Consider the following 25,017-nt stretch of genomic DNA (forward strand, 5'->3'; position numbering starts at 1 on the left):
CCGTTATCGGAGTCATGATCGCCGTAAATCATATCTTGTTTACTGATTGACTGCATGGTAGAATCTACAGTTGCCTCTCTATTATCGTCGTCTTCAAGAGAACTCTCTATACTTAGTAAACTTTGACTGGTTTCCACCAATGTGGTATCGGATAATTGGATATCAAGCGAATCTTTGCTAGTTTCAACTTTGATATTAGCATAGAGATCGGGACCAAAATAATTGATTACGGCTATTTCATCATTTTGAGTCAGTGAATTTTACTGTTACTCTGACACCTTTCATTGATGCTAACTTTACTACGAATCTTATCAATCTTTTCCTCCAACATCTCTTGTCCCGTAATACCAGTTGAGTCTGTTATTTTACGAAAAACCCCAGAATTATTATTGCGGATGTCTTTGTAACTCTTTTTGATGATTGGAGGATTGTTATTCATTTCCCGATCGTAGTCAGAGTTATTAGCCATGCGTTTTTTCAGACCCACGATATCAAGGTACAGATTATTGTCCCGGCCGGCGGTAGAGTATGTCCGTTCAATAGGCTCTTCAGTATCAGTTGTCCACTGACAGGAACTGTCAACCATTCTAGAATCGCAAACTTGAGTACTCATATTATGACAATTATGATCAGGCTCAGCTTGATTGCGATGGTCAGAAATTTCTGAGGCACCTCTGATTTTATTTAGGACGTCTTTATAACTCTCACTGATAATCGGATGATTGTAATCAACTTTCCGGATGGCTGTTTGTTTTAAAATTCGTTCGTTTTCATAAATATCAGAATCTAGATTTGGAGTTTGAGTTATTGCAGATGTTTCTTCGTCCTGATCAACTACTTCTTTTTTAACAGACACACAGCTTGGGTCTACAGATATGCTTTCAAAACTGAAGTTACTAATGTCTAGTTCTACATCTTTCATTGTCTTCTCATTTTTAAATGGATGGTATCGTAGTTTATTTGTTCTCTTCGAATCAGGAGCAGTAGATCCTGATACGTGTTTGCCACTTTGAGAACTACCAAAACTAATAGCACTCATACTCATTTCAATGCCCATCCTAAGCTCATCAGTTTCAGAAGCACAACTTCTCCAACCAAAGTTCCTATTCGAACTTGGATCTGATTCGGGAGAACATCCTGAAAATGTTCCTTTTTCGTGTTCTTCCAAATCAAAGTTTTCAGTTACTGAGTCTATTCCACTGAAACAATTATTCCTATCATCACTGTCTCTCCGCCGCACTGAACTCGTATCAGTTTCGACTAAATTCCAACTGGAGGGGCGTTCACACATTCCTCTTTCTTCGCTGGTTCCATTCTCGATTTCTTTTGATGTCTGTGTGACGCAAGTGTCTTCTTCTTGTTGCTCAGAATCTGCTGACGTAATGTTAATCTGGCCACTTCTGCTCGGAGCCAATACCAGTTCTCCCACTTCACACTGTACATGCTCCTGTCCGGAGTCTGCTTCTATACGGAAAACTCCAGAAATCTTGTTGCGGACGTATTTGTAACTCCTTTTGATGATTGGAGGATTGTTATCAATTTCCCGGATCACAGACTCGTTTTCAGCGTTTTCAGCCATGTGTTTTCCCCCACCCATTATATCAGGGTTCGGATTATTGTCCCGGCCGGCGGTAGAATATGTCCGTTCAATAGGCTCTTCAGTATCAGTTGTCCACTGACAGGAACTATCAACCATTCTAGAATTGGAGACTTGAGTGCTTATATGACAATGATCAGGCTCAGCTTGATTGCAAAGGTCAGAAATTTCTGAGGCATTTCTAATTTTATTTAGGACGTCTTTATAACTCACACTGATAATCGGAGGATTGTAATCAACTTCCTGGATCAGAGGCTTGTCAATAACACCAACCTCTAACGTTGAAATTATATCGCAGACTGTTTGTTTTTCAATTCTTTCTGTTTCATAAATTTCAGAATCTAGATTTTGAACATTTTCAAATCTCACTGCTTTTTCGTCCTGATCACCTACTTCCCTGTTAACAGACACACAGCTTGGGTCTGCAGATATGCTTTCAAAACTGAAGTTACTAATGTTTAGTTCTACGTCTTCCATTGTCTTCTCGTTTTCAAATGGATGGTATCGTAGTTTATTTGTTCTCTTCGAATCAGGAGCAGTAGATCCTGATACGTGTTTGCCACTTTGAGAACTACCAAAACTAATAGCACTCATACTCATTTCAATACCCATTTTAACCTCATCAGTGTCAGAAGCGTAACTTCTCCAATTGACGATCCTATTCGAACTTGGATCTGATTCGGGGGAACATCCCGAAAATTCATCACTGTCTCTCTGCTGCTCTGAACTCATATAATCACTTCTATAGGCATCATCAGTTTCTACTAAATTTATGCTGGAGGGGGGTTCTGGAAACTTATAATCGCTACTACAATTTATGTCACTCACTCCTCTTTTTTCACTGATTCCATTCTCGTCTTCTTTCGACTTCTGAGCTATGCAAGTGTCGTCTAAGGTTTTCTCAGAATCTGCTGACGTAATGATAATCTGGCAGGATGACACGGTGCCACTGCAACTAGGAGCCGAAACCAGTTCCCCTGCTTCAAACTGTATATGCTCCTTTCCCGCAATACCATTCGAGTTTGCATTTTTACGGAAAACTCCAGAAATATTATTGCGGACATTCATATAACTCTTTTTGATGATTGGAGGATTGTTATCAATTTCCCGGATGACAGGCTCATTTTCAGCGTTATCAGCCATGTGTTTTCTTAAACCCATCATGTCAAGATACGGGTTTATGTCCCGGCCAGCGGTAGAGTACGTCCGTTCAATAGGCTCTTTAGCTTCAGTTGTCCACTGACAGGAACTATCAACTAATCTAGAATTGGAGACTTGAGTACTTATGTTCCGATGATCAGTCTCAGCCTGATTGCAATGGTCAGCAGTGTCCTGTGATTCAGTTCCAACGCAGATAGATCTATTTCTAACAGGCCTTTCAGATAGTTGGCTTTCTGGTTCATTCCTCATATCTTGTATTGATTTTCCTATCAGGGTGACCGCAGATGAAGACAAAAACTCAGTCGGACTACCAGTACCAGAAGCGACCAATAATTTAACAGGACTACATTCAATCTTCTGGTCAAATTGCTCCACCCACATATGATTATCAGGACTGTCATTAGACAAACCATCACAGACTTCAATAGGACTATCTAAAAGATCACTTGTGGTAAATGTGTTCATCTCAGCATTATCAGCAAGTTTTGACGAATTGGTGCGACTGATTTCAGCAGTTAGCGAGGCTTTATTTAAAATATCTTGAAGGCTACCAGAATCAAAGCTGATTTCGCTCATTCCTATTTCTACGAATCGTTCACTTTCATCCATGGAAGCTAAGTTGGTGTAACACGAGTTTTTCTTCGGGTGATTTTTGGATTCAGTGTGCACGCCTGCTTTGACCTGATCGACATTAGTTTCTTTGTTCAAATCATTATTTTGAGAAGTGTTCAAACTAATTTCACTGAAGTCAGTTTCTATTCTTAAATCATGAGTTTCTAATGTAGGTTCAATTGATATTACTTCTCTGTTTTCGATGCAAACCTCAAGTAACTCAGGGGAGGCCTTATCAGAACTTGATGTCGAAGAAAAGATTGAAGGGGTAGCTTGTGTTTTCTTTGAGAAGAGACTCGAATCAATAAACTCTGATCTCTCTGAATCTTTGCAAATGGCTCTGATTGGTGATAGGCACTGTATAACACTCAACCATTAAATCAGTTCCACTTGGACTGCGGCCATCCACACTGACGTCACTGCTATCGATTGTTGATGATTCAATGTACACACATTCTTCAGTTTCAGCAGGATCAATATATGATTCTACTTTCAAATTACTATTTTGAGAACTGGGAAAACTAATGTTACTCATATCAACTTCAACTCCCTCTTCAGGTTCTTCATATCTTGCTTCTTCTCCTTTTTCCACCCCACCAGTACGTAACCTTGAGGACCACTTTAGTGGAGTAGATCCAGTTTTATTGGAGGCGAGCATCGAAGTATCTGAATCCTTGCAGACATTCTTGACAACTCCTTTTTCTTGATTGTAATTGCAGTTTCCACTTTTATGATCTGCTTCATTTGATGCTGTAACAATTGCTCTAACTTCATTCTTCAGTGCGTCTTCGTGAATGCTTTGAACGCTTTCACTACTTAAGCTGCTCTCTCCCAAGTCTTCACCATGTATTTGATCTTCATTTTGACAATAAATAAGGCTGTAAGTCCTAGGCAATGAATATTTGGAAGGTACATCCATTATATCATCATCCCAAGCTTCAGTTTTCTTTGAGGCGAGCATCGAATTCGTTTGTTTGTCTTGATCCAAGATGTCAAGTTCAGTGCCACTCCTAACAATCGCTCTAACTTCATTCTTCAGTGTGTCTTCGTGAATGCTTTGAACGCTTTCACTACTTGAGCTGCTCTCTCCAACGTCTTCGCCAGGTATTTGATCTTCATTTTTATAATACATAAGGCTGTAAGTCCTAGGCAATGAATATTTGGAAGGTACATCCATTATATCATCATCCCAAGCTTCAGTTTTCTTTGAGGCGAGCATCGAGTTCGTTTGTTTGTATTGATTCAAGAGGTCAAGTTCACTATCACGCCTTTCTTCGTCAATATTTTCGATACTGTTCTCACTCTCTACCATATCTGCACTATATAATATGTCATTTTCATTTTTACAATAAGTAAGACTGTAAGTGCTAGGCAATGCATATTTAGAAGGTACATCTACTATACCACCATCCCAAGCATTGTCTGAAACCTGTGACATTAAATCTGATCCACTTGAAGTACTACCGACCATGCCGACATCAGTGCTATAGATATCTTGATTAACCTCGAAGCTGTGAGTACCAGACGTGACTTTTGTCACCTTTGCATCTTCAATTCCTGGTTGGGCTCCTGTTGAATTGTCGTCAAATGAAACCGACCCCACTCTCTTGAGGTCTGAGTTCATTGAGTTCATTGGTGGTGTTGAGGATATTGATGGTAATACCTCAGATTCACCTGGTATGGGCTCAACATCGGCCAGTTTGTCATACGAGCAATTTGACTCATGAGAAGATTCTTTTTCATCAGTCTCTCGAGAACTTTCAAAACTTAATTCACTTGGATAAATTTCTAATTCTTCAGAACTTTCAATTTCCCCTTGCTTATCAATGCCTTCAGTGGTTTTTGAGCTCACGTCACTTTGACCAGTTTCCGATTTATTCAGACTAATTTCACTCATTAATTCAAGCATCGATTCTATTGCTTTCAACTCTTCCAAGTCAGTGCGAATACTCTCTTTATCCACGAGTTCGACCGAGTCGTTGCGGATACTACTGCCACTATCGGCTACCAGCGTTATATCATCCTCAGGAAAATTAGTCGGAAGCTCCCCTCTTGAATCGTTGTCCTCTGTGATAGATATTGTAGCAAATTCCAAACCACTGTTTTGAATGTGTGCCATCAAATACGTTGCACTTGAAGCACTTCCCGTTATACTTGTGTTTGTGCCATCGATTGCTGACGATTCTGCATACACGCTTTCATCAGTTTTCGTGGTAAAACTTATGTTACTCACATCAACTTCTATTCCAGCTTCATGTCTTTCATATTTTGCTTCGAATAACTTATTATCTGTGTTTTTATTCCACGTCTGAAGCATTTCAGGGATATCCATACCCGAACTTAATCTTGCACACAAATTTTGTGGGGTAATTTTAGTCTTTTTGGATACGAGCATTGAATGCCCTGAGTCATCGCAAATATTTTGTTCAATAACAGATTCTGTGGAACAGCTGGTCGTCTGTTCGTCTGAAGTCACAAGGTAATTTTCGGCATTCAAAATATCTTCGGTGCTACAAAAACTGATATCACCCACAGCTATTTCACACACCTGCTCGGTCTCTTCGGCTGATTTTTGTGTCGTTTCAAGCGCTCGAGGTGTTTTAGATGATTGAACTTTACAAGGTTCGCTTATTGATGGAGGATATCTGCATCTACGTCCAGGAATTTTATGATTTGCGTGAGCTTTTTTATTCATCTTTCGTTTTCTAGCTTTCGAGAGAGCCTTTTTAGCATCAAGCAAGTCTGTTTCAAAAGACGAGCGTTTGTTTCGGCCAGGGGTTTCCACTGACTCTTGACTCGACGAATAACTACACCAATCACTGGACGATAAAGTTCTATCTGAGACGTTGGAACCTATGTCACCATTATCAGGTTCAGCTGGATCAGTAAAGTCGGTTTGTGACTTGACAAGTCCTGTAGATTTATTCGAAGATTGAGAATCCACAAGAGTCTTAAAAACCCTTTTATCCTCGGAAGCACGATCACTCATTTCATCACTAAAACTCAGAGCACTTATATCTATTTCTAAGCCACGATCGCTCTCGTCTTTGTCAAATCTCATCTCAGTTTCGCCTTGAACATTCTTTACTATCTGGTCAGCTTCAAAATTATCAAAGCCTAGCATACTAGGAGAAACTTCTATTACCTTTGCATCTTCTTCAAGCTTGGGTTGGGCTTCTGTTGAATTATTAGCATATGAAACTGAGTCCACAGTCTCCACTCTGTTGTGGTCTGAATGCATTGACGTGAGTTGTGGTGTTTTTATAACCTTTTCATCTGAATCATTTATAACCACAACTTCAGGCACACTCATGACTCCAGTCTCTGAAGACACGGGTTTTAGCCAAGAAATAAATTTATTAGTTTCTTTTGCTGTATCTGTCAAACTTAGTTGAACTAAACCTCCTTGTTTTTCGTCAGCTATTTCATCGCCAGTCATGAGTATCTGATCACCTCGACGAGAATCAGTTGGAAAATCCTCTTTCAAATCATTGTCCACTGTGGCAGACATTGAAAGTAATGACACAGACCCCGATAACAATAGCAGCTCTGAATTAGAACTCAAAATTGACGATTGATATCTTTGCTCTTCAAATGATTCATCATGGTCTTGCTGTGGTGAGATCTCAGAGGGTTCGCTTGTCTTTGTTGATGACATTGTCGCAAGGCCTATCAAATTCGTCTCACTGATTACACCAGAGCAGCTGTATTCATTTTTGGCAGAATTGGCAGATGTTCTAAAGTCTGGCTTGTTTAATCTGAAGCCCCCATACTGAGAACTACGAGGTGAACTTGAAGCCTCCGACGATCGTTCACTTGTATCATTCCTAGATTTTGGAGCTACTACTTCTTGAGCATATTCTTCAGTTGCAAGATGATTTCTCCCTCTTCTCTTCCTCGTTTTCCTCTTTCTATTGCTGATGACTGGATTCGGTCCGCAATGATCAACCTCACCGATGTTCTCTATGCTCTTTTGACTTCGATCAGTTCCTAAAATTTTCTCGCTCTTTTCTCTCAAACAGTCAAGCATTGTGCCCATTGATTCCAACTCTTCCAGTATGTCAGTTTGAATAATGTGTTCACTGACTTCCGACGGAACAGCTTCTATACCAACAATTCCAGATATCGGACATTTTTTGTCTCTCCCTTTTTCGCTTCGTCTTTTCCTTATGGTGCCCTTATCTGAGCGTTTAGGCTCATCAGCAGAATATTTTACATTGCTATCTTGGAGACTCCCAAAACTCAATACACTTATAGACCCCAATACTTCTTTAGAACCCACAATACTATCATCTGACTTCAGTGCCGTCATACTTTTCTCGCTCTTTTGACTCAAATAATCAAGCATTGCATCCATTCGTTCCAACTCTTCCATGTCGGTCTGAATACTGTGTTCGCTTACTTTGGCGGTTTCAGCTTCTAAATGATCGTCTTCAGATGTTCGAAGCTCTTTGCTTTTTCCCTTTCTAACTGGTTTGTCAAATTTGGAGCAGCGATTTTCTGGAATATCAAAACTCAATACACTCACAGACCCCAATACTTGTTTAGGATCTACAATGCTATCATCTGACTTCAGTGCTGTCATACTTTTTTCGCTCTTTTCACTCAAATAATCGAGCATTGCGTGTTCGCTGACTTTGGCGGTTTCAGCTTCTAAATGATTGTCTTCAGATATTCGAAGCTCTTTGCCTCTTCCCTTTCTAACTTGGTTGTCAAATTTGGAGCAGCGATTTTCTGGAATATCAAAACTCAATACACTTACAGACCCTAATAGTTCTTTAGAACCCACAATGCTATCATTTGACTTCAGTGCTGTCATACTTTTCTCGCTCTTTTGACTCAAATAATCGAGCATTGCATCCATTTGTTCCAACTCTTCCATGTCAGTCTGAATACTGTGTTCGCTTACTTTGGCGGTTTCCGCTTCTAAATGATTGTCTTCAGATGTTCGAAGCTCTTTGCTTTTTACCTCTCTAACTTGGTTGTCAAATTTGGAGCAGCGATATTCTGGAATATCAAAACTCAATACACTTACAGACCCTAATAGTTCTTTAGAACCCACAATGCTATCATCTGACTTCAGTGCTGTCATACTTTTCTCGCTCTTTTGACTCAAATAATCGAACATTGCATCCATTTGTTCCAACTCTTCCATGTCAGTCTGAATACTGTGTTCGCTTACTTTGGCAATTTCAGCTTCTAAATGATCGTCTTCAGATGTGCGAAGCTCTTTGCCCCTCCCGTCACTTGGATGGATTGGTATCTTAATGTCTGGCTCATATTGTGGACTATTTGATAAAACTGTAGCCTCCAATGAACGATTAATATCATAAGTTGTGTCTAGGGCCTCTGCTACTGAAGTGTTTTCCTCAGTTGAAACTTTCTGTTTCACAACATCACTTTTCATTTCCTGCCTTTTTGGAGATGCCACTTTAATTTCCTTGCCGATGAGCAAAGAGTTCATCTTCTTTGACTTTTCAGTGGCATCATAGGCAGAAAGTCCCCTTTTATTTCTTTCAGTGGTGCTGTCATTTTCACTCTTTTCGGTTAGTGACGATGATAGCTCTGATTTATTTAGAGGTTTGACAACAGCATTTTTGTCTTTTACATGGGCCTCCGTGGAACCATAACTTCTTTCATTTCTGGTCTTTGGAGACTTTGTTTCTTGAGTAGTTCCACCAGATTCGCGCTGTTTTCTCCCTCTTCCCATACTCATCTTTCTCTTTTGCTTGTTGATGTCTGAATTAAGTCTGATTTCTTGGAATTTGTTCTCTAGGTCCATGTTATTTAGAGCAATTTCTAAACTTCCCTCACTCTTACAGTCAAGAATTTCGCCCATTTTTTCCAACTCTTCTATGTCAGCGTGGATGCTATGTTCGCTGATTTTTGCTGCTACAATTTCTGAATGACTGTCTTCGGAAATTGGGATCTCTTTGGTTATTCCCTTTTTCATTTGTCTTTTTCCATTGTCGGTATCAATATCAAGACTAGTATACTTATTGATGTCGTTGGGATGTGGTGATATCTTAATTTCTGGCGTGTTCGGAGTCCCTTTATTTTTATCACTCTTTTCACTCAAATAATCAAGCATTGCGTCCATTCGTTCCAACTCCTCCATGTCATCCTGAATACTGTGTTTGCTGTTCTGGGCAGTTTCAGCTTCTGAATGATCTTCTTCAGATGTTCGAAGCTCTTTGCCTCTTCCCTTTCTTATTTGTCTTTTCCCTTTTTCGGTATCAGTATTAAGTCCGTACTTATTGATATCGTCGATGTTTCCAAAACTTAAAGCGTTCGGAGTCCCTTTGCTTTTCCCACTTTCTTCACTCAAATAATCAAGCATTGCGTCCATTTGTTCCAACTCATCCATGTCAGTCTGAATACTGTGTTCGCTGACTTTGGCGGTTTCAGCTTCTAAATGATCGTCTTCAGATGTTCGATGCTCTTTATCTCTCCTCTTTTCGCTTTGTCTTTTCTTTTGGGTGCCCATATCTAAGCGTTTAGACTCATCAGCATTATATTTTTCATTGGTATCTTGGAGACTCCCAAAACTCGATACACTTACAGACCCTAATACTTGTTTAGAATCCATAATGCTATCATCTGACTTCAGTGCTGTCATACTTTTCTCACTTTTTTGACTTAAATAATCGAGCATTGCGTCCATTCGTTCCAACTCTTCCATGTCAGTCTGAATGCTGTGTTCGCTGACTTGAGCGGTTACAGCTTCTAAATGATCGTCTTCAGATGTTCGAAGCTCTTTGCCTCTTTCGTCACTTCGATGGATTGGTATCTTAATGTCTTGCTCATATTTTGAACTATTTGACGAAACTATAGCACTCAATGAACAATCACTTCGATCATTGTTGGTATGTGGGTCCTTCGTTACTAGATTGTATTCTTCGGGCATAGTGTGCTTTCTTCCTCTTCCCTGTGTTATTTTCATCTTTTGCTTGTTGATGTCTGAGTTTAATCCGTACCCGTCAATGTTATCAAAGGTATCTAGGCTCATGTTACTTCTTCCAGTTCCTAAACTTCTCTCATTGTTTTCACTCGTACAACCAAGAATTGCGTCCATTGCCTCTAACTCTTTTATGTCAGCGTTGATACTATGTTCACCTACAGCAGCAGCTTCAACTTGTAAATTACCATCTTCAGATAACGGGATTCCTTTTCCTCTGCCTCTTCTGATCTGTCTTTTCCATTTATTAATGTCAGCATTAAGTCCATAGTTATCAATGTCGTCTATATTTCCAATACTTATGCTGCTCGGTTGACGTGATACCTTGAAAGCATTATTAATATCTAACTGAGGCATTGATTCTGTTTTTAGCAGCTCAATAGGTTCCATAATTATACCATTTTCCAAATCAGATGCGTTTGAAGCATGTCTTATGAACAACTTGTCGGTATCAGGGTTAAAACTGTCCGAACTGTATGAGCTAAATAGAACTGACTGGCTCTCTGAGTCGAACACATCTTCAAATTTGGATTTCCGCTTAGACTTTTTCTTCCGTTTCTTTTTACGATTTCTGAAAATTAAACTTACGTAATTAAACGTACGTAATTAAACCTTCACAAGTAAAAGTAATTAAGATAGGTCAAATGAGGAACGAACAAGAGCTGGAATTGTATCGTGTTCTCTAATTTAGATAAGAGGGCCAGGGCCAGGGGTGAGGGGGTAAGGAGAATACTATGATTATGAATTATCATTGTTACATATTACAAGGATAATAACACTAATAATTCTCATTAAAAGTTTAACGACAGAAACAATAAAGACGTTACTAACCGAACAATTTGGAAAGCAACAAGACCCATGAAACCACCGAGCAAAATTAAAGAAGCCAGAACGGGTTTAACCCATTTAACGGGATGTTTTCCTTTCAGTGTCGAATAGACGGATGGAGAACCAACATTTTCTATATTCTGTGCATACTCTGTTATCTTCAAAATATTTACCTGACAAAATTAGCCAATAAAATAAAAATAGGTCATTTTAATTAAGCTCTGCAGAATTACTAGACTTTAAATACCGATCGAGCAAGTACGAATTTTGGCTAAATTGGGAACTAATTACTGCTTAATTGGGAACTAATTAGTGCTTAATTGGGAACTAATTAGTGCTCACTGTTTGTTTTATCCCGTGCAGCTCCCTGAAGAAGATTTGATAGAAAGAGCCGGGATCAAGGGGCCCATTTCTAAATCCTCCGTATACGTTGCCATTTCCGATTACAACCTGAAATTGAAATTTCCAAGTCAAAACTATCAACGTGTTAACTTTTAGATTACGTTTTCATCATTGAAAGATATAACTTCAATTTTTACAGTTTTCTAATTACCCTTTGAGGTAGATACGATCGTTCAAATTCTGCCATGATGACTGGAATTCCATATTTTTCCATTGTTTTCTTTTCATACACTTCATACTGAAATTAATCTTATTATTTAAAACATTCTTCTGAAGTTAATCAGCCGTATGCTACATGCAATCAAAACCAAAGGCTTGTGTGTTTAGGCTTGAGGTTTCTTTGAAACTGACTTGTTGATTTTATATCAAACGTCAGCTAATGCACATACCAAATGAGTCAGTACAGTGGCATAGCTAATTGCAGGATAACACAGGTATACTCTATAGCCTTGTTTATAATCAAGGTTTCAAATGTAGGTAGTAGGTTTCTGGTACAATTTACATAAAATGGATTTCCCTGTCCTCCGGCTAACATTGTTTAAGAGGCAAAAAGAAAGAATGCACAAATGGGAGAATGATTCAAAACCTGATCTTTTTCGAATGACATGGTAGGACTTGCGAGGGTAACGTTATTCTTCAATCGGACAACACAAAGCTGATATCCCCTGAATAAAACAGTTGACTTATCTGTCACCAATTATAATCTTATCTAGTAATTTATCTTAACTGTAATCAATGAAATAGATGGCAAAATAACTTTTTTCAAAGCTTACTTGTAGAGCATAAAGATAAAGGTGAACTTACTGAGGAGGAGTTTGACCATTATCTCTCAGGACCTGAAAGTGAAGAGTAATAGTTGTCGGGGTTGAGATTAACTCCGTGCCGTATAAAGTAACGCCGCTCTTCTCAAGAATAACATCGTCAACAGTTGGGCGTTTCAGCTTCTTGCCAGCTTTACGCCCGATCTCATCAACATCAATCTCCTTATGGACGTGGTTATTCAGTTTCTCTGCGATTATTTCTTCGCCGTTTTCAAGATCTTCAGATATGTGTTCATGTTCCTCTTCTGATACGAGCTCTGATACATCTTCCATATCACCATCGATATGTTTATGGAAATTTTTACGTTCTATCACTGGGTCTTCGGAGATAATTTCATGTTCCTGTTCCTGCTCTATGAGTCCCTCAGGGTTCTCCAAATCATCTTCAATGTGTTCGTGTATTACAGTTTCAGCATCGAGTTCATCACCATTCTCAAGGTCTTCTGAGATATGTTTGTGATCCGGCAACTGTCGCTCTGGGATAGACTCATCCGGATATTCGGGATATTTTTCAATATGTTTTGTCTCATCGTCGAGCTCATCAGCATCTTCTAAATCCTCCGAAATATGCTGGTGTTCTCTGACTAGTTCATCGTCCTTTTCCAAACTTTCATCTCTATGGTTATGATTAGAGTGTAGAACCAATACAGGCATTGAACCAATTGCTTTCTCCAATGTATCCTTTTCCAATGTAGGGTTCATCGCGGAGAGTTGCAACGCAATCTTCCTTGCCATCTCCTTCATACTTTCGGTAGGTTCTTCGAGAGGGTGTTCCGAGGGGAGCTTTGGAACAGGAGCGGTGTCAGGTGGACTCCTCGCTAATGTATGGGACTAAACCAGGTCTATCGGCCACTAATTTGGCCAACTTCTCTAACAAAAGGTCTATTTTGGCCAGATTTTCGCTCGTACCAACCCTTCCATCTAGTGGATGGTAAACAGACATCTTCAGTGACTTCAGGGTGCACAACCAAAATCTGGCTAGAACCGATAACTTGTTTTAATTCATCTCTCACCACCACGGGATTTATTTCAGTGAGTTCCTTTGCAATTATCCTTCCCATATTTTCCGAGTTTTCGATGCTAAAACACGGTTGGCTTCTCAGCGATTAGTTTAGCTAATCGTTCTTTCAAAAGTGCCATTTTAGCTTGTTGCCCATCACCTGGAGCCAGTTTCGCCTTATCTTGAATGTGAGAAGTGGAATTGTTTCTGACATGAGGATGGACAACTAAAATTGGACTAGATTTAACAATTGTCTCTAATTCATCTTTATTAAGGACAGGATCTATCTGAGCTAATTGTTCAGCAATTAGTTTCCCCATTTCCTGTTTATTTTCTGCGAGGGTAGAATCGGTCAAATCTTCATTCGAGACTGAATCCTCTGACGGGGACATCTCATTTGAACCCTGAAAAAGATTGAGTTAAAACTACTACCTGATGATAGTAAAATAAAGCACAATTTGATCGTTAGCGTTCTATTCAGGTCATACATGATTTCGTAAAACATTTTCAAGTGAGTTTTCTCAAACGTGTTTGAATCTGCAAAACAAAATCTGACAGAAAGCTTACCATTTGATTGGCCCCATTTGAAATGCTGGTTCTGTAAGCTCTAGCGTTATCTTGACAGAGGGACACTGAAACAAATTTTTAATTTTAAAAGATGAATCGTGAGCAGATTTGGACCTTAACAATTACGGTTAAAAGATGAAAAGGTCACGTGTATTACCCTTCGTCTTCATTTGTCCAGAAAGACTGAACAGTGAACAGTCTCAGCTTAAAACGTAGATCTGTCATCTGCTCGAGATGGAAGCGTTTAAAAGGTTATTTACATTACAATATTAAATAAACCAACACTTTCATGAGATGTTAGTGCAACACATCCATATTAGTTATATTTACCAAATAAAAGATGAAGAAGTAGACTAGCCCAGTTGAGCCTCATGAAGGAAACATTTGGTGTATAATAATGATGATGTATCAGCTGTAGATTAGTCGAGAATATGATTGCTCCATTTTCTAAAGCGGTGAAATAATGTTACGCTCACTGTACTTAAAAATCTTAGAACAATAATTTCTACGTAGCAGTTATCTTACAGGTACAATAGGTGCTATCTATGATAATGGTTTAAAAGTACTCGTAAAATAAAACAACATAAGATATTTCAAATTTTGGATAAATCAAAATAATCATCTATCAACTCCATCAATGCATCAAACGATAAATTATTCGAAAAATAACAATTTGACGAACTTATGCGAAAAAACGCCGCAGCCTACAATAATTATTAATTTACAAACAAATCTAAACTCCAAATTGTGTTTAACGTGACAATAATAGTTAAGTTTTAAATCATAATAATAATTTATGGTTCCCGAAGCTCAGAATAGTTCTTAAACAGAGAAACAGCGCTATCCCTGATATCTTTGTTCTGATGGGACAGACAGAAGAGGACGGTGTCAGGGGTTAGGCCGAGTGTAGGATCCTCACAATCCGTGTAAACAGAGTCCAGTATCCTCAGACATCCAATTATTATCTGGTAATCCCTGGCTTTGTTTATCAGATCCCCAAGCGACAAAGAGTCTAGCTGTTTAGCTAATATGGCCTGTAAAAGATAATCTTTGAAAGAATGGTACAACACAACACTGACAAAGCTAGACATTTTATTTTTGTTTTTACGGACACCAAAGGGATTGACAAAATCGCTATAATAACAAATGACCCCCCCCCCCCCCCCCCCCCCCCTTATAAGTTATAATACACCTTCTCTGAATAAAAGTTTTGACCAACCTGGCCATCAACGTGAATGGAGATATTGAAAAGAAACATGAGCAGGAGTTTCAGAACGGATTGAGAGGGCGAGAGTGATGCTAAAATGGAGATCACAGTAGAAATCAGACTTTTACCACTTTCGTTACCCACGATATACTCCCGCCCTTCATCACTCGCAGATATGTCTGTAAATATTTCGCTCTACAATACTGTACACAATATCTCCAAGTCCGTACTCCAAAGAAAATACTAGAGAACTCAACTAATCAAGTAGATCTCAAATCTAATCTTCAAGACAACAGTAAACTCTTACTAGTTATGGTGCCACAAAGAGATTCAACCAGTTTCATCTCGTCACTGGCAGCATCAATCTTTGAATCTGCGTGCGAGAAATTAACCAAGGTTTGCTCGACAGTGTCCAGAAACTTCTTCATACAGGTCTGACGAAAGTTTTCTCAGAATCATTAAAAAAGTTGGTGATATATCTCAAATCCATTTTCTCAGCGCCACAAAGGGATATTCGCCGGTGCAGACAGCGAGCATTTTAAAGAAGAAAATCTCTAAAAGTGGAAGATCTGTGTCTACTCAGTACTCACCGTGTACATGGTAGAGTGGGAGATTCCTTGTTTGCTGAGAGACCACAGCAGACCGCAACTAGACGATCCTAACTTGGCACAATACTGCACTTCCATCGACAGCTGCTCTTTCAAACCAGCTATCACTTCCTGAGTTAGTTGGATTTTCTAGAATAGGATGGATAATTTTATACTAATTGCATAGTAGGGGTTCTCAAATGAATAGAAAATATTGTGTTGTATGTTCTATTAGCCAAACGTGTTACGCCCTTGATGCTCTTGATAACGAGTAACCATCAACATGATTGACAGCGCGCGTAGTGAACGCGCGCCGAGTTTATAACACGGTGAGTGAACAATTTGATATTTTTTACACAAATTTATATTCGCGTTCGCAGTAAATTGTCACCAAAACACATGTTTTGGGACCGAGGTACTTTGTCCCACTGTCACACTTGCACTGTTACAAGATTGGAGTAAGTCATTTGAGCTGCAAGGCCAAGGGTTATAAGAAGTATGCAAATTATGCACTATAAATAATCTTAAAATATCACAGTAGAAAGGAAAAAGATATGTGAGTGATAGGAATTGAACTCACTTGAGCCGCATGGTGCATCTGGAACAATTAATGAATTAGCAACATTCAAGAACACTTATAAACACAAAAACACGCCATAACCAGCTGCTGATACCAGATACACCTCTGAAAACGGTTAATTTCAAAACTCACTTGTTTTTCAGCACGCAGTTCATGTTGAGCAGTCTCACATTTGTTTTTCCAGCGAGCTAGTTCTATGCTCATTTTCCTCTGCTCTTCTTTAATTTGCAGCAACTCTAGATAAATAAAGATTTTGTTGTTCTGATTTTGCTTCTGGAGATGCTCTAGATCTAATTGTGTTACAAAAGCAATACAAAAAGTTACAACAAAACAGCAAGGATTGAGGGAGGAAGGATTAAAGCTCAACTAAGAGCAGGGATGTGTTTCATTGCCCTGCTAAATGCTTAATTTCTCGACAATGAAAATAATCCTCTTCAAACCTTTTTGAACAACAGGATGGTATTTGAAAGCATGCAGTACCTCACTGTTGATTATCTGCAACAAACAGTGTGTGAATGATTGTGCTTGTTATATCGCTTGTTCGGATTGCTGAGTAATCTCACACCAATATCATTCAAAATAGATTTAGGACAAATTAATATCATGTAAAATGAACCTGTGGAACAGCTTCTTTAATCTTGACCAATTCAAGTTGAACACATTCCAAACTGTCTCTGAACCGGTTCTCCTCATCCACCATATTTACTAGTGCCGGGGAGAGGAAGTAAATAACTGTCATGTTCTACTAATCAGTATGTCACAGAATAGCAGAATATGGCAGATTTAATTATCTTATTTATTGAAACAATTATTGAATTACCAATTATTTCTACAATCAAGTTTTACTGTAGTACTAGTAATAAATGCTTAATGATCATGCAGTCATGACAATATTAATATGACAAATAACTTCGTCATAAAAATTTAAATATCATTATTAAGATAAGAATGTTTCAAATATTCCGAATTTGAGGTGTAAGTACATATTAACTTTTAAAGCTATTGAAGCATCTAAGTTTGCACATATTAGTAAGTTTGCATATAGTAAATTTTTAATAAATGTCTTCAGAATCGCTAATAAAGTAATAGTAATAAATAATTTAAACAAGTTTAAACAACATCAGAAGATTAAGAAGTGCAGCTTTCGATAGAAGTATCGTGAATGCTCATATCCTGATTACTTTTAACAATCTCAATAATGATACTTTGTTCCTTTACACAGTGGTCACTAGGTTCAGATTCAGGTTGAAGTTGAGGTTGAGGTTGAGGTTGAGGTTGAGGTTGAGGTTGAGGTTGAGGTTGAGGTTGAGGTTGAGGTTCATCTTCACGAATAATTCTCAGATAGAATTCTTCATAAATATCTTCCATTACGCTTCTATAATACTTTCTGTCGAGCATGTTGAGAAACATAGCGAGTGGAACCCAAAATAAGCTACTTAAAACGATAATTGTTAAAACAATGTTATGCTTGAACCACTTCGAAACCTTATTAACACTCAGATCATCAATGACTTGCCACAGCTTTGTTTGGACATCCTGAGCTCCGACCTCACAGACACCATCAACACAGGCTCCATCTCCACAATATTTACCATTAGGACGGTTTCCAACAACAGTTTCACCTTCATCTGTATTAATGAAAGGTTTACACCAAGATTTTTCGTCGTCATGATCTTTACAGCATTGTTTACAGGTATATTCCTCATCGGAGCAGACGCAGGGATACTTGCTGACAAACGTACACTGGTCCAAACACGTGCCCAGTTTACATCGTCCATTGTCAAAGCACGGTTTACCGTCCTCAACATCTTGTCCGGCAGCACACTGGAGCTCATTGCTGGTTTCGTTAAGTTGGCATGTACGATCCACGTGACAACTACTTATCTGACCTAAACGACAAGATTTTCCAGGTTGCTTCTTGCATTGGTGCTCTGATCCCTCTTCCCCACAGCATTCATTATTTGCGGGATCACATTCCGAACCTTCCGTTAACTGACAAGCTTTACAACATGACGAACTAGCCATGCCCGGATCACACTTTTCTCCAGCTTCTATAATACCGTTACCACATGTAGCTGTCATATCCTTGATGAAACAGATATTTGATTTTCCTACAAGAACGTCTTTTATGGCCTTTTTACTACAATTAGAAAATTTATAGTTGTTTGGTTGTGAACCATCCGCGGCGGAGGGGTACATCAGGTATCTGTTCTGTGCAGGAGCACATTCCTCCAAGTCACCGGAGTCGTGTGGAGAGCCCCAGTTGTGTCCCATTTCATGTCCTGTGACAAACACTATCTCCGAACTTAACAGTGTTCTCCCATAGTTTGTCAGAGTACTTAACCCAGTATTAGCGCTCCATTTCTTTCCTAATTTGCCATGGTGTTCAGTACAAACACCCCCAATTTTAGATTTAGATGGTTTAGCAACATAAGCTAAACCAAGAACTCCATGGTCGAAGTCATAGTTTGTAAACAAATGGGCCAAGCAATATTTTGGACGCCACATACCACCGCTGAAGATTTTAAGTAATTCAGATACACCCCGACTTTCTCCGACATATTTATATGAGCTCTGATCTGTTTCAGATTTGTCCATGATAACCTCAACGTATTGGATAGAGAAACCAAAGCCAAAAAATTCGTCAGATTCATCGGGATCTAAAGATTGTGTCTGAAACATGTCATTAATCTGCTGGATGGTGCTCACCATGTAATTTATAGTGTTACCCTCATTAAATTGATTAAACTCATAAAACTTATAATCAGCAACAAGAGCAAGGGTACAGTGGGTATTAAAGGTCGATGTTGCACGCTTCTTTCTTGAATATTCGAATGATTCCTTCATGGGTTTCTGAGGCATCATGAATTCGAAATCTTTGCCAGAATAACCACTTTTATTTTTATGCATTTTGTGCCCACAAAAGTGGCCTCTTCTGTATCAGGTTGTGTAAAGTTAAACTTAACATCTGACAGTTTGTAAACAATCATGTGAAAATCATGTGGTTCTTTGATATGCCGGTGTGAGGGCTCTATGAAATATTTTTCACTTTCAGAAACTTGAATAGTTCCAGTGACGATGTTATCTTTGATATGTATGAGCACTCTGCTCGTATCACAATTATCAACCAGATGGCCCTCTAAATACTCCAACACATCTAATGATTTCACTTTCTCCCTGTCAGCAAATTTGTGCTTTATGATAACATCAGGGTGAAATAAGCTTAGATGAGGGTGTAATGAGGCATGGAAAATCTTGTTTTCTAGCTCAATTCTGACATAAAGTTTCATTGCAGTCAAAACTGTAGAGTTTTTCACGTGCTCTAAATATATCTTTTCTTTTGCCAGCTCTTCAAAATCATGTAAAAACTGGTTGAGGTGATCACGATAACAGGATGAAATTGATAAGCATATAAATAGAAGTAATAACCTCTTTGTCATGCCCTGATTGGGGAAGATAAGAACTTGATATTAACTTGAATTATCTTTAAACCTGGGAATATTTGCAAAACTTCGTAAAATGTATGAAATTTGTTTTGTCAATCAGAATGTGGACATTTAACTGTGATCACACAATTATTTAACTTGTTTCATGTTTGATAAACGAACAATAAATAATGCAAATGAATAAAGGTCAAATAATTAAACAGATTGATAAACTGAGACATAAATTAATGGGCACTTTCAAAAACTATGTTAACGAATCTGTCACGGGAAAAATTTCAACTTCTAGAAGCTCTCATTTGGTGGATATACTCAATATTTTGTGCGACATCTACAGATTTGCGATAGTACAACTTTTACAAAAATAATAAAATGTCTACTATGTCTATGAGCATAGATACATGCATTTAAATCCGGGCTAATAATGGTGGATATACTTTTCAGAGGGGTTTGGTGGATATATCATTGATTGGCCTGTAACTTTACGTGTGGTTAATTTATGGTGATTATTTAAAGATAGAATTGTAGCAAATCGATTTGCCTCTATGATAAAAGGCAAAAATAAGGAAAGATTTCAAATTTAAGGCTATATATGGTGGATAATAAAACTATGAAATAAAATTCAATACCGAAAATTTTCAACTGAAAAAATTTTATTGGTCAACAAGTTCATCAGGTTTACTCAGTTACCGGATCAGGTTGGAAATCGTTTCAAGTTTATGATAGAATAGAATATTTACTTTCTAGGCCATTTTTGTGGATATACTGGAGCTTCAAGATTGATTTTATTTTTAGGTCAAATTCTGTGTCAATAATGCAGGTTATCCATTGTTAGACCCCACTTATCTCGTCTAGAAGCTGAAAATGCTTACAATTATTACTCTAGCTCTAGGGCCATAACGAATGGATATAGTTACATACGAACTTAACAAACTGTCTCCTTTCAGCCTTTAGAGCCGTTTTTGGTGGATAAAAGCACACAAACGGAAAATTTGCTTTTTTATCCACTATTTTTGGCCCTAGATGTGTTCTATCATGAAACTACAACTGTTTCTAGATAGAAGATCCCCTTTGCTGAGTCAGTTCAAAAGAATTCTCAGTCCAAGACGACTTTTAAGGTTAAAATTGGTGGATATTACCAATTTGTACACATTTGTAAATAATTAGAATTGTGTAACTTAAATTATTTCAGAATTACAACTATTGTGTACTCAATAAAGTAATTATCACTTTTGTATCCTTGTATCCTCTTCCATGAGACAGTGTGGACAAGTTTTAGGGATAGTTGTCGGCTTGGCTGCACGACATAGGGGGGCCTCCGATTATCAGGGCCAGGGGTCAGATCATGTCACCAATTAGTAACGCATAATTAGTGATGTGATCCATCAGTAGAATTTAATTGTAGAGTTCAAATATGTCAATCATCATGTACAACATTGCTGTCTGCTTGACGTTCGTACATACTCCGCTGCAGCTCTGGAACGTTGGATCACTCTGGCCAAGGACATGATGTTTTGGAGAGTCTGGTTAACTGCAGGCGATGTCTCTCAATCTGAGAGAATCGTCTGAGAGGGAGAGATAGCACAGACAGGGACACTCCGTAGGAAGTTTGTGCTGGCAGCACCGCCAGTATATATACTCCCCTTGCATGCTTTCGACACGCAAGTCTCACATCCCTTGATACGAGAACCACCCCCGTTAGCAAGAGCTCCCGTCCCTTATGTGATCTACGAGTCGAGCAGACATCTTAAAGATCATGTTTACTTTTTAATGTACAGCTCTGATGCACAGAATTGAGATGTGAACTCTACCCTATATCTAATATCTAGTTCAGCGTACGGCTTTTTCGTTTTTGATTTTACAAAAGACAAAGCAACTTTTAATGACTATTAATGGAATTATCGGATATTTATAATTCAATATGTACTGATTCTTCTGTGGAAAATAAAAAATTTGATTTTACAAATGACAAAGCAACTTTTAACGACTATTAATGGAATTATCGGATATTTATAATTCAATATGTATTGATTCTTCTGTGGAAAATAAAAATTGTAGGGGCACAGTGGGGCACCATTATGGGATGATGATTAATCACTCTACACTCGACTGTCACGTGACTTTTTCAACCCGTTTTCTAGCTGACCCTGAACGACTATTCGAAACCCTAACCCTCTAATCTGATCCCAACATTTGTAGGAGCCCAAGATCTGAGGCAAGGGGTCGATTCACCAAGTTTACCTTTGCCGCTTCCGAATGTTATCGGCCCAAGGTTAGAATCCCCTATGAGAATAGTTGAGTTGAAGTTTGACCAATGGATGACCCTGAATGTTAGACTGAAGCGAATGCCGTCAGAAACAGAATCATCATCTTCTTTTTTGATGGTGTGTTTGAAGAAGTCTTGACTATGCCTAGTCATCTGGTACATGCTCCCGCTATTACATTTGACAGTCATTGTTTTGTCAGACTGTAAGTTCCTAAACTGAAGGTGACGTGGGATCCCTAGAGATATGGTGAAGATAGATGACTTTGGGTCAATATCCCCCTCATTGTCTGCGTGTTCTGGGAGAGTTGACTCCTTATCATCATACATGTTCACTAGGCAAGAGTTTAGTCTGTAGTGGTACCTTTCCTCTTGGTGTGAAGACCCATACTCATTGTTGAGACGCTCCATCAGTTTCTTGATGGGTTCAGGCATCACCAAAGGGTTTGACTTTGAACCCATGTACTTGTAGTGCTCTCCATATTGAAGTACATTTCTTTGCCCCTCTAATGAGAATTCTGCGGGTTGATTCTGTAGCATGTTCATGAGGTCGCTCTCATCAACTCTGAAGTCCTAATCTCCTCCAAAACAAAACACTTAACGGGAGCCGACCCCAAGTCGGATCTATTTGGTCAGTATTACTTACATTTGATTTGAAAATGGCGTCAAATTCTAGGAAGACTTCAGGTACTCCTAAAACATCTAATAGCTTGTCTCGCAACATTTTAGCCGAATCTACAGTGGACAATGAAGATCAGGTAAACAGGAAACATAGGGACAAGAAGAAATGTCCATGTCAGCGCTCTTTTAACGGTAAAGTTTACCTCATTGACTGTTCTAAGTGTCATCAAGAGTGGCATGTGGACTGCCTGTCTATGAAAGGTATAACGAGGTCAGCTATCAACTCCATGGTAGAATGGCTGTGCCCATACTGCTTCGTGGCACCAGTATCAACACTGAAGAAACAGAGAGACGAATTTTGTTACAGCTGCAGGAACACAAGGGCTTTGCAACAGGCCAACTCAGATTTTGAAGCATCTACAGCTGTTAAGAATCTTGAAACTGTCAGTGCACTTGTGGCATCAGCAAGCTCAGCAGGCTCAGCTCTTGAAAAATTTGACTTCGAACAGTTCTCTAGGAACCTTGACACTCTCTCCCAGTTCGACATTCACCTTCAACACCTGCTTCTTAAAGAGAACTCCCTTAATGGCCTAAATAATGAAATAAAGCTCCATGACAAATCATTAGAATCAATAAATACCAACATTGCTGAACTACAGAGGGACCTTAAACTTTTAGCATCTAGACCTTCCCCTGAATCATCCCCATCTACAGACTCATCTGAGCAGTTTCTGAAGAGCATCTCAGAACAACTCACCGCACTTTCTGCAAATGAGCCCACTGTAGCTGCAGGCATTGCTGAACTAAAACAGTCTATAAGTTCTATACAGCCATTGCATAACCCTGGTCCTTGCATTCCTCCCAACCTACCTCCTGCACAGCATCCTCGTCCTCCAGCACTACCTGTCCTTTTGCAGCCACCTCATCATGAGCAGAAACCTGTGGAACTGTTCAAAAACGATTTTATAGATCAGAAGACTGCGGAAGAACTAGTTGACCTATTTGATTTGAGCAGCACAGACTTCAAAATTGAAAACGAACGCTCCTGCCTATCATATGGGGAACGGTACGATTATCCTGGATCTAAGTCGTCCAAGACACCAAAGGCAATACCACCACCCTTGAGAAAACTCATCGACAGAATCAACAGTGAGTTTTGTTCAGGTGACCAACCTCAGGTTAACAGCTGTTTGGTGAATCGGTTTGACGGCACAAGCAGCACCTTGCCTAGACACTCTGATAACGAGCCTTCTATCCACCCGGAATCAAGTATCTTTACAGTCTCTCTTGGTACTGCATGTCATGTTTCTTTCTCTGATGCTAGTACAGGTATTGATGAGCACAAGCAACTATGTGGCCCAGGATCATTATATGTAATGACTCGTCGTAGCCAAGCACTGTTCCACCATCGTATCGATGCAGGCGAGATAACTGGGCTGCGCTACAGTATAACATTGAGATCAGTCAGTTCCCTGAATAGAAACGCTACATGTATCATTGGGGACTCGAACACCGGCGGACTGAAATTCGGTTCTGATCCTGCCAAGTCATTCGGCAAATGGCTTCCTGGAAAACGATTCTTTGCCCCAACTGTCGATAGCATTGATCCTTATGTGTCCTGTGGCTATAGAAACTGTGTTATATTGTGTGGGGTTAATGACCTGAAACAAACAGATGTAAAAAGCCAAAACGATATTGATATAATCTACAACCATCTAGTTTCAAAAATTGCCCAGATTCAATCTATTAATCCGGGTGTGCATGTATATGTTTGTCCAACAATTCCTTCTAAACGTGCTGATTTAAATAGAAAGCTTATATACTTTAACAGTTTGATTCGATGTAGGCTGCTCCCGTCCAATTTTGGTGTCAGTTATGTGGATGGATTTGATGAGTTCTGTGATAGGGATGGTCTCCTTGACCGCTCTCTCTCTCGCGACCTCAACAAATACCAAAAACCGGACTTCCTTCACCTCAACTGGAGGGGACTAGCAAAGTTAGGTCAATTTATTCGTAACACTGTTCTTCTCAGGATTAACGGTGGTATCGACAAAAGGAAGAGGAGGTCCACAAGGGTAGACGATAGATCCTACAGGGATGCGACTGCTGGAAGAAAAACTGGTCCTGTTGTTCCTGCTGCTGCTAGTCAGGGTCACGTGGATGGTTACCAACCATGACTCCCCTCATTAAGGAGGTATGTCCTGTCTGTTCTAAGAACATAGTCATCGGCCAAACAATAGTTGAATGTTTTCACTGTGACTGCATAATGCACCATAAATGCTATCGCAAATCAAATCCAAATAGCCAATCTAATGAGTTTTACTGTACTCGTTGTATCCATTTAGACAAGGTTAAATACAACCCATTTAA

General features: G+C 39.1%; 3 protein-coding genes across 4 annotated transcripts; all 3 read right to left on the reverse strand.

Moving 5' to 3' along the window:
• Positions 1–250: 250 nt before the first annotated feature.
• On the reverse strand, positions 251–13,875 carry LOC134826282 (uncharacterized). Its single transcript, XM_063838599.1, has 8 exons — positions 12,363–13,875; positions 12,145–12,223; positions 11,710–11,796; positions 11,499–11,606; positions 11,160–11,329; positions 5,919–10,899; positions 3,902–5,678; positions 251–3,192 (listed from the first exon to the last, which is right to left on the reverse strand). The coding sequence occupies exons 1-8, from the start codon at positions 13,121–13,123 to the stop codon at positions 251–253; spliced, it is 10,905 nt and encodes a 3,634-aa protein (XP_063694669.1). The 5' UTR covers positions 13,124–13,875.
• Positions 13,876–14,540: 665 nt separating this feature from the next.
• LOC134811563 (heat shock factor 2-binding protein-like) lies at positions 14,541–17,026 on the reverse strand. 2 transcript variants are annotated; one of them, XM_063818519.1, is made up of 8 exons: positions 16,937–17,026; positions 16,761–16,815; positions 16,453–16,556; positions 16,321–16,338; positions 15,744–15,872; positions 15,461–15,587; positions 15,166–15,332; positions 14,541–14,980 (listed from the first exon to the last, which is right to left on the reverse strand). In XM_063818519.1, exons 1-8 carry the CDS (start codon positions 17,018–17,020, stop codon positions 14,741–14,743), a joined length of 924 nt encoding a protein of 307 aa, XP_063674589.1. In that variant the 5' UTR covers positions 17,021–17,026; the 3' UTR covers positions 14,541–14,740. The 2 variants fall into 2 exon arrangements, with proteins under 2 accessions (XP_063674589.1, XP_063674590.1); XM_063818520.1 differs by lacking the exon at positions 16,761–16,815 and having other exon boundaries at positions 16,937–16,977.
• A 186-nt stretch (positions 17,027–17,212) lies between these two features.
• LOC134810988 (disintegrin and metalloproteinase domain-containing protein 17-like) lies at positions 17,213–19,759 on the reverse strand. The gene has a single exon (XM_063817685.1). The coding sequence runs from the start codon at positions 19,228–19,230 to the stop codon at positions 17,449–17,451; it is 1,782 nt and encodes a 593-aa protein (XP_063673755.1). The 5' UTR covers positions 19,231–19,759; the 3' UTR covers positions 17,213–17,448.
• Positions 19,760–25,017: the final 5,258 nt, after the last annotated feature.

The sequence above is a fragment of the Bolinopsis microptera genome, chromosome 2 (assembly GCF_026151205.1).
Source record: "Bolinopsis microptera isolate Bmic1 chromosome 2, MBARI_Bmic_1.0, whole genome shotgun sequence".
NCBI classification, from domain to species: domain Eukaryota; kingdom Metazoa; phylum Ctenophora; class Tentaculata; order Lobata; family Bolinopsidae; genus Bolinopsis; species Bolinopsis microptera.